This window comes from Triticum aestivum, chromosome 4D (genome assembly GCF_018294505.1).
Source record: "Triticum aestivum cultivar Chinese Spring chromosome 4D, IWGSC CS RefSeq v2.1, whole genome shotgun sequence".
Classification (NCBI taxonomy): domain Eukaryota; kingdom Viridiplantae; phylum Streptophyta; class Magnoliopsida; order Poales; family Poaceae; genus Triticum; species Triticum aestivum.
Window position 1 is genome coordinate 223,821,398 of NC_057805.1, and position 14,040 is coordinate 223,835,437.

At 50.4% G+C, this 14,040-nt stretch overlaps 1 protein-coding gene across 1 annotated transcript in view; it reads left to right on the top strand.

The window, feature by feature from the left end:
- The first annotated feature begins 220 nt into the window (after nucleotides 1–220).
- LOC123097347 (kinesin-like protein KIN-7L) overlaps nucleotides 221–14,040 on the top strand; it is a 31,104-nt gene continuing 17,284 nt past the window's right edge. Inside the window, exons 1-9 of the mRNA XM_044519069.1 lie at nucleotides 221–551; nucleotides 659–867; nucleotides 5,086–5,199; nucleotides 5,277–5,358; nucleotides 5,443–5,510; nucleotides 5,613–5,675; nucleotides 5,765–5,907; nucleotides 6,611–6,713; nucleotides 6,816–6,896. Of these exons, the coding sequence (XP_044375004.1) occupies nucleotides 371–551; nucleotides 659–867; nucleotides 5,086–5,199; nucleotides 5,277–5,358; nucleotides 5,443–5,510; nucleotides 5,613–5,675; nucleotides 5,765–5,907; nucleotides 6,611–6,713; nucleotides 6,816–6,896 (1,044 nt within the window). The 5' untranslated portion in view covers nucleotides 221–370. The remainder of the gene's footprint in view (nucleotides 552–658; nucleotides 868–5,085; nucleotides 5,200–5,276; nucleotides 5,359–5,442; nucleotides 5,511–5,612; nucleotides 5,676–5,764; nucleotides 5,908–6,610; nucleotides 6,714–6,815; nucleotides 6,897–14,040) is intronic.

The window sequence follows — 14,040 nt, forward strand, 5'->3', positions numbered from 1 at the left end:
AACCCCAAACGAGATGGGAAGTTGACGTGGACCTATGCTAGGGTCAAGATTGGTGCTATTTAATCAAACAGCAGACACATCATTCGGTATGAAATATCAAATAGTAACCCCAAACAAAAAAAGTTAACGTGTCATAATGGATGGCTAGAAAGACGTGTGGTCCAACCTATTTTTTTTGTCAACCTACTTCAGCCCACAAGTGTCGCACTTGTCGCGTGCCCCACCCCGCCGGGGCTGGCTTGGCTCCAACTTCTCCTGAGGCCGCATTTCATTTTCAAAAGAAAGAAAACAACTCTCCTCAGGCCGAAATTTCAAATCCGCTCTTCTCTGCCCCAACCATTGCAGTGGCCGACTCGCCGTCCATCCGCTCATGGAGAAGATCTCCGTCGCCGTCCGCTTCCGCCCGCCCAAGCCTTCGGTCGACGCCGACGCCGACTCGTCCTCCTTCTCGGGCGGCGGTGCTGTCGGGAACCGCGAGTGGCGCATCGACGACTCCGGAATCTCCCTCCTCCACCGCGCCGTCCCCGTCCCCGGCACCTCCTTCGTCTTCGGTACCAGGATCCTTCCTCTATCTCACTCTCCTCCCACCTTCTGTCCCTCCATTTCTAACTCGTGCGCTCTCTCCTTTTTTGCTGGTCGGTTCCTTGCACACACGAAGACCACGTGTTCAACGAGTCTGTGACCAACGCGCGGATCTACGGCCTGCTCGTCCGCTCCCTCATCCGTGCTGCCGTAGATGGCTTCAACGGCACTGCCTTCGCCTACGGCCAGACCAGCAGTGGCAAGACGTTTACCATGAACGGCTCCGGTGCCGACCCTGGGATCATCCCGCTCGCTGTTCGCGACATCTTTGACACGGCGGCCGAGGTAATTGCTTACTCGACGAGATCAATTTCCTTTTTGAGCGCCAGTTGTCTGAATTCCCCACCTTACTATGTATGTTGACATCATGGAAAAACACTCAAACACCAAGACCGGTTGTGCTACAAGTACATGTCAAGGTTTAGCACATGAGGTGGAGTAGGCTTTAGTAGAAAAAATTCACAAAGGTGACCGTGCCTTATCAGGTGTTCAGACTTCCGAGGCAGGCCACTTGGGCACAAGATTTTTATTTGGTCGAGTCCTCACAGCGTGTTTGGTTGGGAGTAATTAGAGTCAAGGAATGAGAATTAAAGGGGTACGAGACTTCAAATCTATCGTTTGGTTATGGGGATTGGGAATTTATGAAGGAATAGGCATGGGACTTGAGATAGCTCTAAGTCCTAACGCGCCAGCGGCGGCCCAAAGGGCGGCCTCCTCCTTGATCTTCGCGAGCAGTTCAGCAACGAATGGCGGCCTTGGTTGAAAACGCAGTCATTGCGGGGGACGAGCAGGACCGCGGATGCGAGGCCTTTGCGCATGGGCTTGGGGGCGAGGTGACTTGTGGATTGCCACCAATTGTTGAGCGATGGCTCGTGAGCGGGTGGGGGGCATGGGATCCTAAGCCAACTCAGCGTCTCGTGCCAAGTCTGCCGGGCGAAGGGGCATGCGAGGAGGAGGTGGTTCATGGTCTCTGGCGCCTGGTCACAAAGTGGTCAGCGCACGGGGTGTGGCAAGTCGCGGCGGGCGAGGCGGTCCGCTGTCCAGCAACGATCCAGATGTGCGAGCCAGTGGAAGAACCTGACACGCGGGGGCGCCCAGCACTTCCAGGTGAGCTTCCATGCGTCTCAAGAGTTGGAGCCGTGGAATGTGGCAAGGTAGGCTGATCTGGCGGAGTAGATGCCGTTCGCGCCCCACTTCCAGGTTAGGCGGCCCGGCTCGGTGGAGAGAGTAGTGTGCTCGATCCTGTGCCATAGCTGCAGGTACTGTCCGATTTCCTGGATTCCCACGGAGCCCTGGATGTCTTGCGCCCACCGATTGGTGAGGAGGCCGTCCGCCACGGTTCGGAGCTTATGGCGGCGTTTGGGGATGCACGTGTACAGGCAGCGCGATCTCGCGGACGGAGCGCCCATCGATCCACCGATCCTCCCAGAAAAGGGCCCGCATTCCGTTCCCAACCGAGATGGTGGTAGAGGCGAAGAAGAACGCACGCTCCTCGTCGCTGAACTACAGGTCCAGACCAGCCTAGGCCCTGCCTTGGTCCGTGCGGCTGAACCATAACCACCGTGTGCGGAGCGCAAGGCCTGTGCGCGCTAGATCGCGAACGTCGAGACCGCCAAGAGAGATCAGCCTGGAGACGCGCTGCCAGTTGACGTGGCAATTGCCACCGTTAGCCTCCACACGCCCAGCCCAGAGGAAGCCTCTCTGAATCTTCTCAAGTGCCTTCAGGGTCTTCTTTGGGGGGGGGGGCAGCACGAGCAGTTGATGGATAGGGATCGCCGCCGGGACTGCCTTGACAAACACGAGGCGGCTAGCCTTGTTCATGAGATGCGCCTTCCAGCAGGGAAACATGCCGGCGGCCTTGTCAACGATAGACTGAAGCTGGGCAGCAGTGGGCCGCCGCAACGTGAGCGGGATGCCCAGGTAGGTGATCGACATCTCTACAACGGGGCAACCCAGCAGGTCGAGGGCTAGCGCGACGCCCACCGTGTCGCCTCGAATCAGGGTGGCGGAGCTCTTCGAAAAGTTTACGTGAAGGCCTGAGGCGCGCCCAAAGAGCTGCAGGACGCTCCTGACAGCGGATATGTCGCTCGGCGTGGGGTGGCAGAACAGGACCACATCGTCCGCGTACAACGAGACGGAAGGGATCGAACGCCAGGGGTGTAGCTGCTGCATGATGCCCAGCTCGGTGGCGCGACGGAGCAGACGGCCTAGCGTGTCCACCGCGAGAACGAAGAGCTAGGGTGACATGGGGTCACCTTGCCGTAGTCCTTGACGGTGCCAAACGGGCGGGCCCGGTTCGCCGTTCATGATCACCTTGGTGCTGGCCAAGGAGAGCAAGATTGCTAGCCAACCCAGGAATCTGGCACCAAAACCATATTGGCGCAGGACATCGAAGAGGACCAGCTGATCGAGTCAAATGCGCGAGTTAGGTCTATTTCCTGCGAGCAAACGAAGAACAAGCAAGAAACTGAGATTGCAATCTGGATATTGCGAATATAAGAGAAAAGCTTTATTGATGAAAGTGGGGTTCTGTGACGTCTTGGTCTGGTCGTTGAACACAAATGAAGTACGCGAAGTTGCAACTATGGCGAACTTTAATCTAAACAAAACCCAAGCAAAAAGCTACTAGATTGATCTACTTATATAGGAGCAAGGGGTGGCGGCCAAGGAGGCGGGAGGACGTCCCAAGGCAGCCTAAAACTAACCCTAAGTCGTACAAGGCCCATGGGCCCAAGTGGAGGTGATGCAACACCTTTGGACTTGTAGTTTGACTCGGATTCTGCTGCAATGTCAGATTGTTTCGTCAATATCTCAACGCTCCGGACGAATTTGAAGGTGAATCCAATTGGGTGGGAAAGAGCACGAAATCTACTTTCCAAGCTAGGCGTCGTAGCCTTCGTTGGCAGGGCGGTAGCGCAGCAGCTCGCGCGCCATGAGCAGCGCGGCTTGCGTGTTCGCCGGCCCGCAGCGAGCATGGGAGGACGAAGCCGTAGCAGGGGTGAGCGAAGGCGTAGCAGTGCGGCCATCGTGCTGCACGGAGGAGGGCAGGGAGGAGTCCTGCTGCTCGTGAGCGGTAGGGTCGGTGCCGGCGTTGGCGGCGGCCGAGGTGGAGTGGCGGCGGCCGCGGCCCGCAGGCTCCGTCTGGGTGACGCGAGCTGCGTGGCGCTTGGCACGAACACGACGAGCGTCGGCCATGGGGACGGTGGAGCGGGAACAGAGCGAAGCGGAGGAACTTTGGCACACCCCTACCTGGCGCGCCAAATGTCAGAATCGGGGCTTCCAGGACCCAAGAAAAGGTTCAAACTCTGGGGTGTGCTCACAGATCTCCACTAAGCTCTAGCTCGCTGCCCACTGCCTCACGGCGATGCTCTGGCATGCTCGAGCGAGGGGAAAGGACACGACATGGCAATTTACCCAGGTTCGGGCCACCTTGCGGTGTAAGACCCTACTCTTGCTTTGTGTGGATTACGGGGGAGGATGAGTATGAGAGTGCAAAGAGGATGAACTGCCTCTGGAGGCTCTGGATCCCAAGGGTTTGACCCCTCTCCTACGGCGGCGTCTAGCCTATCTTTATACTGGCCCCGGTCCTCTTCCCCCAAAAATATTAGGTGGGAAGGGTTGCCACAACGGCCAAATTCGAAGGGGAACAACAGTACAACTTATCCTGACTAAAGGCTGTCTTCGCCTGCAAAAGCTTCTGTCCATGATGCGCTGGTGGGCTCGACAATGACCTCCGTCCTGGCGCGCCCGCTGTCCTGGTCTTTTTGCACCAAAATGGCAACCTCAGGGGATTGCTTTGGGAACCGACGCGCTGTCCTTGCTCCCTTAGCACGAAGGAGGAAAACATCCTTATCTGCGCCCGCTGGCGCCCTCCTGGCTCCGCTCGTCGTTGCTCGCGTCACCCTCGTGCAGCGCGAGGCGGGGCTTGGTGAGCCTAGACATATCCGCCCCGCGAGGGACCTCGGGAGGCAGCTTCAGTAGACCGCCCAGCGCGAGGACCTCGGGGAGCTCTTGACGATGCTTGCTGATGCCCACCTCGCGAGGCGGGGGCCCTCGCGAGGATCCTGCTCGTGAAGTCTTGAAGATGGGCCGTGCTGGGCCCACGCCAGGTGCCGTGCCTTGGGCCGCCGGCAGACGGGCCTGGATACCCCCAGTCCCATGGGCCCGACAACAGTGTCGGGAAACCCGTCCATGCGCGTCCAGAAGTCCTCGAAGTGGAAGCGGCGATGCGCCGGCGGCACCGGCGAGCAATCGAGCAGTAGGGGACTGTGGTCGGAGACGACTGAGACGAGGCAACGGAGGTGGCATTCTCCATGCAGCTCTTCCCTGTCGACTTATGTTCACTTCCCTGGTCAAGTCCCTCGTCAATTCACATGAACCAAACAAGGGAATAAAACAACTCATCACATGTCTAATCTCAACACAACTCCCTACACTAAACTCCCAATCCCCTTCCCAAATATTGCCAAACGCGCTGTCAGTTTGATTCTTGTTTTGGGACAGGCCGCAGACAGGGTGTTCCTGATCAGGGTCTCGTACATGGAGATTTATAATGAGGAGATCAATGACCTCCTGACACTTGGGAGCGAGAAGCTGCCAATTCATGAGAGCCTCGAGGTAAATGCTAGGAATGGTTATAGTAACTTTCTTCTACTTGCTGTTACACTGTGTAAGGATTTGTGTTGTTTCTACAGCGTGGTGTATATGTGTCCGGTCTGCGGGAAGAAATTGTTAACAATGCTGAACAAGTGCTACAACTCCTTGAGCTTGGAGAAGGTTCCATTTCTGTCCATTTATCGTCGTACTTGTTCAAATGTATATTTTCATTTTCACCAATTCATAAGCTTCCATTTTTCTCAGCAAATAGACATTTCGGAGAAACAAACATGAATGTCCGGAGCAGCAGGTCCCATACTATTTTTCGGATGGTACATTGAAAAGCCAAAAGTGATTGTAGCTGGTTTCAGTCCATTTACATAGAATGGGCATGGTAACTAAAATACTCAATTGTGTTGTTCTGCTGGTTTCAGGTAATTGAAAGCAGTGCTAAGCACCAGACGAACTCTGGAGATGCAATCCGTGTTTCTATTTTGGTATCTGCTTTTGACTCCCCCTCTTACAAAATAAAGTAAATGTGTCAAGAAAAAGAATGCTTTGATTGACACTGCTTTTTTACATGTAGAACTTGGTCGATTTAGCTGGGTCAGAAAGAATCCCCAAGACAGGAGCTGATGGTGTGCGGCTTAAGGAAGGGAAGCATATTAATAAGAGCTTGATGATTCTCGGTAATGTCATCAATAAGTTGAGTGAGAATGGAAAGCAAAGGTATTTCTATGGAGCATTACCCTGACTTAATAATCTCTAACTTTCTCTAACTAAACTGTACCAAGCTTTGACATATAGCACGAGATGACAGTAATCTAACAAAAATATAGGTGCATGCGATAGCTCTGATTATTATATGTTAGTTATCCCAAGTGCCCAACAATCATAAACAGCTTGCAGTGCTATTCATTTAGTTTAGAACATGGATAACAAATTGCAAGCACCAATTTTAATGGAAAATTAAACATGAGTTTTATTCATACTTTATCACCATTTATTCTATCACTAGGTTATAATAGCTAATATATTATCCAAGAATGTGGCACCCAGAAGTTATTTGAGCTTCCCTTTCCATCCTTTCAAGTGTTCCAAGTCATGGTAACATACCAAATGAAAAGAAAGACACTTACTCGAGCGAAAGAAATATCTGAGTCTACAACCAAATTATTTTATTTTATTCAATCATGGAATCACCCTGTTATTGTCTATTTGGCTAATTTGGTAGGCCCAATGATTATGGCACCACAGATGTTGTAGTCTTAACCTATAAAATCATGGGCTCATCCCTAATAAAAAGGTTACCTTATGCAAGGGAAGAAAAATCTATTGGGAACTCCTTGGGCCTACTTATTGAATTATGTGAAAAGTCTCCTAAGATCCAGGATTGGTTGATGCACTAAAGTGGTTAATTATTTTGATGCAGAGGGCACATCCCTTATCGTGATAGTAAGTTGACTCGCATCCTCCAGTCTGCACTTGGAGGCAATGCAAAGACATCAATCATTTGCACGGCTGCACCTGAAGAGGTGTGTTATGTTTACATTGTTACATCCAAGTAAATTATATGGTTTTAAACCCTCATGCACTTACCACCATTGCTATCACATCTTCTAAAAAAATAACTACAGATTCATATTGAGGAAACTAGAGGAACTCTTCAATTTGCAAGTAGAGCAAAATGTGTCAGCAATTGTGCTCAAGTAAATGAGGTGAGTATTGAAACTTTTATATTGCAACAGATGAGTTTTAGTTTCAGATGTTAGTACCTCTGACACATTAATTTTGGAAGCAGAAATATGAAATAGTGCATCTGAAACTATGTGCTTTTATCTTATTCTGTTGTATTTACTGTTGTGGGAAACTGGGAATAAATAATCATACCCAGAGGACCTACCTACTGCATGGACGGCCAATGAAAGTCTGAGGTGGTCAACGAAAAGTCCAAGGCGGTCAACAGAGTCCAAGACAGTAAACAAGGTCTAAGGGAGTCAACAAAAATCCAAGGAAATTGTCATGGTCAACAAGTCAATGGAGAAAAGGAAATTAAAAGGTAAAGTCAACACAGAAGGCAATCAGCAAAGGAACCCAACTCTAGAAGAGGCCCAACGGCCCAAGTAGCCAATGCCCATTATGGTGGAGTGATGAGTGTTGTGAATATTTGAGCATTTTTCCATTAAGTTTAATCCAGAAAGATGATAGATAAAACATGATAACCATCATAGAGATGATAATCGAAACAAGTAGCAAAGTGATGTAAGTAGTCATGCAATTGGGTGCATAACAGACGAACATCATATCCACACTGATAGATAAAAGACGTAAACCGGACGCAAACCCTAACAAAAGAGAGAAGAAGACATACGGTGTGGTGGAAGAAGATGTAGGTGTGCTGTTCGTCATTTCGCTGAGGAGGTGGTCAATGTAGGAAAAGAAGTCTTCGTTGTTAGCCACGATGGAGGAAGATCTAGCAGTCGCGCTAGAGCGCTCACCAAAAACCTGATTGCCTCTCTCCCGTACAGGATTGCAACAGGCAGGGCTTCAGAGGCCTGCTGTCTCACGTCTCGGTGCACGCGGAGAAGTGAGATGGAAAAGCAGTAGGTGGCACAAGGTTCTGGATGAGGTGAGGGAGTTGTGTATTCTGTTTGGTGGAAGAAGAGCGACCTCTTATATAAGCCTCAAATTGATCCACTAGGGAGAGGAAGAGAAACGGTCCGTGCGGCTGTTGAGATTCGTCTCCCACTGGAGGCAAAAAGTTTCAACCTTTTCTTGCGTGGCAAAAATTAACAAGCACACGTTGCATAGATCCTAGTGCGGCTCGGCTTGATCACGAAACACGATCGCGTGTGAGGTGAGGCATGGCGCGGCGAGGCGGAGCGCGCGTGTATGTGCTCTATTCTCAAGCTCTTAGTGGTGTGTGGAACAACTCACCTTATAAGTTGGTCTCCCACACCCTTCACTTGCGTGGTGGGACTAAACTTTCCACACCCCTTGTCATGCATGAATGGGTCATATGGGCCTATGGGATTTTCCTAGGAGTTATTGGATAAAATAAATGGGCTAAAGCCCAATAATTCCAACAATCCCCCACCAGATCCCACCAGATCCCAGAGGCACATAGAATTTGCCTATGGTTCCAAACCATTGTTTATATACCGGTATTTAGTTGGAAACAGTTAAGTTGAACTTCCACCTAGAACTCCACACTACACCCATTCACAACTTGGACAGTGGACCTTGAACTGCAAGTTTTGTGCAAAAAAGTTTTACGTAAAGCCTTGACCGATACTGGACCGCTGAAAAGCTTTCCCGCGGGTAGGAGCGTATATATCATACTCCATGGACCTTTTCATGAGTTTACTAGAGAGCACCCAACTATCACAGAGTGCAAGTTTAACAGTCTTGACTCATATAGATCTGTCCTTCCAAGATGTTCTGTAGGACAACATCTTTGCCTACCCAAGCCACTCAAAACACATTAAGATAAATATCAACCTACCTTGTAGATTAGGAGGGAATTGCATCATAACGGAGTGGATCTTTACAAATTAAACATTCTCCTCTTAGTTACCCAGTAGTCTTGCCAATTCTAATTAACGGGATCTCCGATCACATAGAATGGGTTATCACCATGGGTAACTTATGTAGTGGGTCTCAATCCCATCTCCCTTGATGCATTGTCTATCACATTTTGTGATAAACCCTTTGTGAAGGGATCAGCCAGATTCTTCGATGTGTTTATATAGTCCAATGCTATAACTCCAGAGTTTCCCTTAAATCTGATAGATTTCAGTCTCCTTCTCACATGTCTTGATGACTTCTTATTATCCTTAGAACTGTTTACCTTGATGATCACTGTTGGATTATCACAGTTCAATAGGATAGTCGGTATTTTTTTTTCAACTACCGACAAGTCCATCAAAAGCTCAGGAAGCCACTCTGCTTCAATCGTGGTTGTGTCTTGTTAAGATGGACTGCTTGCAAGACTTCTTGGAAACACCACCACCACCAAGTGTAAACACATAACCACTTGTGGCTTTAAGGTCATCAGGATCATATATCCAATTTGCATCGTTATATCCCTCCAGTACCCTTGGGTACCCGATACAGTGATGACGAGGCACAAAAATAGCGAGATGATAAATTGCGCGAGTCGCTGTCCGATCTTTCCTGGTACTAGCAGCAGCAATAAGAAATTCCGATCTAGCAAAGATGCAAGAATGTAAAATCAAAAACTTGCATCGAGTAGATTAGATCGGCTCCACGCGCAGCTGCAACAAAATCCCCATGGATTAGCAACGAAGACAATATTTGGTGTCTCCAGACATGGGACGCTTTTGTAATTTTATTGAAGTCACGATCAAACCAATCTGACTTAGATCGGTCGCTAGCCTTTTATATAGGCATCCACATTCGATCGGAACCGACTCACAAGCAAACATAGTTGGTACGGACTCTCTCTCTCTCTCTCTCCTATTCAAACTAATCTAGATTTACCTAATTAAATATCCAGCCACCTTGATCACCTAGGAAACTATTTGACAACGTCACTTGTATACTAGACAAAAAGAAATAGACTTGACTTATGTAACATGATACACTATGTTCACAGTAGGTTGCCAAACCGAATCAAAAATTGACTGGTATATTTCCTACCATAATGTGTCAACACATGGAGTTCTGAAGGTTGGCTTAACTTCATCTTTCTTCGGTTCAGTTGGTGGAATCTCAAAGCTAAAAGAGCCAACTTGTAACACATTCTGAAGATTATCTCTTGCACTAACGGCCACATCAAGTGAAGTCCATAACTCACAGTACCTTTCAGATGGCGCGTTATCCTTTGTTGAGCATGCCAATGAGCATCTCCCAGGTTAGATACAAACCGGCTTAGGTTGCTCACAACAAACGAGATGTCAGGCCTCATAGCGCTAGCTAGATACATAAGCGAACTGATGATTTGAGAATATCTCAATTGATCCTTTGTTTCTCCTTCATTCTTTCGAATCAACACACTTGAATCTTAAGGTGTTCCAGAAGGTTTACAATCTGAATATCCAAAGAGAGCCAGAACCTTCTCCACATAGTGGGACTGTAACAAAGTGATCCCACCATCATCACCTCTCAAAAGCTTGATGTTCAATGTAACATTAGCTACTCCAGGTCTTTCATCTCAAAGTTATGAGATAGAAAATATCCTCAGTGACCTTGAAATTTGTCCCAATATAAGTATCAACATACAAACACAACATAACTCCCTCGCCCCCACCATGGCGATAGTACACACGTTTGTCGGCTTCATTTGCACCAAGGTCTTTCAAACTTCTCGTGTCATTGCTTAGGTGCTTGTTTCAAGCCATACAAAGATTTCGCCAACTTACACACCTCTCCTTCATGACCATCTACTACAAACCATCAGGCTGTTTCATCTATATTTCCTCTTCCAACTCTCCATTTAGGAAAACTGTCTTGTCCATTTGATGAACGAGAAGATTGTGTGAGGCAGCCAATGAGAGTAGTACTCGAATGGTGGTCAATTTGGCCACATGCTCATAAGTATCAAAGAAATCTTCACCTTCTTTTTTGGTTAACCCTTGGCTATAAGTCGTGCCTTGTACTTTTCAATTGTACCATCAGGCCTAAGCTTTTTCTTAAGCACCCAGTTACATCCTACAGGTTTACACCAATAAGGACGATCAGTGACCTCCCATGTCTTGTTAGCCATGACGGAATCCCTTTCGCTACATACAACTTCTTTTCATTATTCAACATCAAGAGATGCATAAGCTTTTGAAATAGAAGTGGGAGTGTCATTCATGAGGTACACAATGAAATCTTCACCAAATGACTTTGTGGTCCTTTGTCTGTTGCTCTTTCTAGGAGCTTCATTGTCATCCTCCTTAGGAATCTCAGTGTGTTTCCGCTTAGAATGTTCCAATGGAACAAAAGGTTTAGGAGTTGCCTCTAACCTCTGACTAGATGAGCTACACATATCTTTCATAGGAAAATATCCTCAAAGAAGCCCGCATCATTCGACTCCATAATTGTACCAACATTCATGTTAGGGAACCTCAGATTTGACCACTAGAAATATGCAGCCAATGCTATGGAAAGCATAGCCCAGAAAAACACAATCAATGGCTTTGGTCAAGTTGACTCTTGGGAATTGGCACGTTGATTTTTGCCAAGCAACCCCAAGTTCGTAAATAAGAGAGTTCAAGCCTTTTCCTTTCGCATTCCTCAAATGGGGTAATCTCTTTATTCATCGTGGGAACTCTGTTTAGGACATGACTTGCAGTCATCAAAGCCTCCCCCCACCATGCATTGGAAAATACCGCTGTGTCTAACATGGTGTTAACCAAATCAGTTAGTGTGATTTTTTTGTTCGGCAACCCGTTTGACTGGGGCGAGTAGGGAGGCGTCCTCTCATGGATTATACTATGTTCCTCTCATAATAAATTGAACTCGTTGAAAAAAATACTCTCCACCACGATCCGATCTAAGCCTCTTGATCTTTCGATCAAGTTTATTCTCTGCTTCGGCTTAGATTTTAAAGTAGTGCGAAGCCTCATCTTTTGTTTTCAGCAGATGTATCATGCATTATCTAGTAGAGTCATCGATCAAAGTCATGAAATATCTTTTTCCACCCTTTGTCAACACACCATTGATCTCACGAAGATATGAATGCATGAGTTCTAATGGTGCCAAATATCTCAACTCAACTGTCGTATGAGACTTGCGAGGTTGCTTTGCTTGCACACACACTTAGAACCTTTGACAATTGTGAATTTCAGGTTTAAACTCAAATTTGCTGGCAGAACTGGCCCTTAGCATGACACAACCAAAAGAACTCGCACGCCACGTCTTATAGTTCACATCCTCAAACAGAGGAGGCTTGAGAGTCGTACCAAAAGCAACTAGAGAAAATTGCCTACACATATCAGGTTTTTGGACTGTTGAATATTTGAGCAATTTTCCATTAAGTTTAATCTAGAAAGATGGTAGATAAAACATGATAATCATAATAGAGATGATAATGAATCAAGTAGCAAAGTGATGTAATTGTCATGCAATTGGGTACATAACAGACAAACATCATATCCACATCGATAGGTAAAAGCAGTAGACCGGACACAAACCCTAACAGAAGAGAGAAGAAGATGTGCGGTGCTATGGAAGAAGATGCAGGTGCGAAGTTTGTCATGTCACCGAGGAGGTGGTCGACGTCGGGGAAGAAGTTGTCGTTGTCAGCCATGATGAAGATCCAACAGTCATGCTAGAGTGCTCCCCAAAAACCTGATTGCCTCTCCCCCATACAGGATCGCAAGAGGCAGCAGTAGGAGGCGCAAGGTTTACCGAAAAAGGCTTTCACCCCGCTTTATAGATAAAGCAAACCGCCACAGAGCACCCATACAAGGACTAGGAGGCGCAAGGTTTTGGAACGAGGGGAGGGAGTTGTGTATTCTGTTTGGTGGAAGAGGAGCGACCTCTTATATAAGCCTTGAACTGACCCACTAGGGAGAAGAACAAAAAGTTAAGGTAGAGCAGACACGTTTCAAAGGTCCTAGCATGGCTCGGATTGGCTCGATCACGAAACACGACACGCGTGTGAGGCGTGGCAAGGCGGGCAGTGGAGGAGGAGCGCTTGTGTATGATGGCGACCGTTGGCTCTGGCGACGCGCCTGGCGAGCCGGTGACTCTGCCGCCGCCCGCACCGTCGTCCCCTCCGTCGCGCGCTTCCCTCCCGCCGGGGACCCGCCGTCGACCCCCCCCGCCGCGTCGTCCCGTCTGGTCTGGGCAGACCTCGCCGAGGCCGACGACCTCGCCGCGGGGCGTCCCGTGGTTTGCCATGACCGCGTCCCGCCCAAGGCTCCTGCCCGCGTGCCGCGGCCCGACTCCGCCGGTGGCCTTACCCCCAAGGGTGGGGGTTCGGCCGCCCGCGAGTCCACCCGGCGCCGGCACCGGCCTTCGGGCCCGTCTCAGACGGCGGCTCGGCAAGGTCCCACCTTGGGATCGGGGACCCGTCGCCGGAGGCGTCGTGGTGGATGGGGCGTGGCTGGCCGCGCCGACCACGACACCGCGAGGTCCTCCTGGAGATCCGCTGCTCCGGCCTCGTCTTCCTCGGCCCCGGCCGGCCCGCCTCCGGCAATTTCGACGGCGCTCTCGTCGGTGCTTTGCCGGCTCTCACCTTTCCGCCCCTTCATCTCCTCTTTCGGCGCATCCGCCCTCTCGCCTCCTGGATCCCGGCGCGCTCCGGCCTGGCCTCGCCGCCTCCGTCCTGCCCCGCCGGCGACCACTGCGGCGGCGCTCGGGGAAACCCTTGCACCTCGCCTGGTCGCCTCGGGGCTGTTGTACCGGGCTACGCTGGTCATGGGCCGTCCCGTGGGCCTCGCCTCTGGGCCCATCCTGAGTCCCTCGGCTGCTGGGCCGCATTGTGGGGCGCGGGCGTTGGACCGCTCGGTGGGCCAGTCCCCTGGGCCGGTCTTGCCCCCCGCGGCCGCTGTGCCGCGTCCCTCCGTGGGCCTGGGCCTAGTCCGGCACCCCATCTGGATCCCGCTAGGGTTTCCCCGTCGACCCGCCCCCAATCCCGCGCCTCCCGCTTCTTCCCTCGACGCGCCCACCGCCGCCCCTCGTTGCTCTCTGCTCGCCGGCGCCACCGGCCCCCTTGAGCCCCCCCCATCCCCAGCCAGCCATGACCAGGGACTGGGGCGACAACGCCGGCCGCCGCAAATGCCGCGCGGATGACCGTCGAGATCCTCCACGGCCCTCCCCGACGGCCAGCGGCGGGAGGATGATCTCCGGCAGCAACTCTCTTCCCGCCCGGCCCGGCTGTCCCCCGGCCGCGACTCCCGGCGCTCC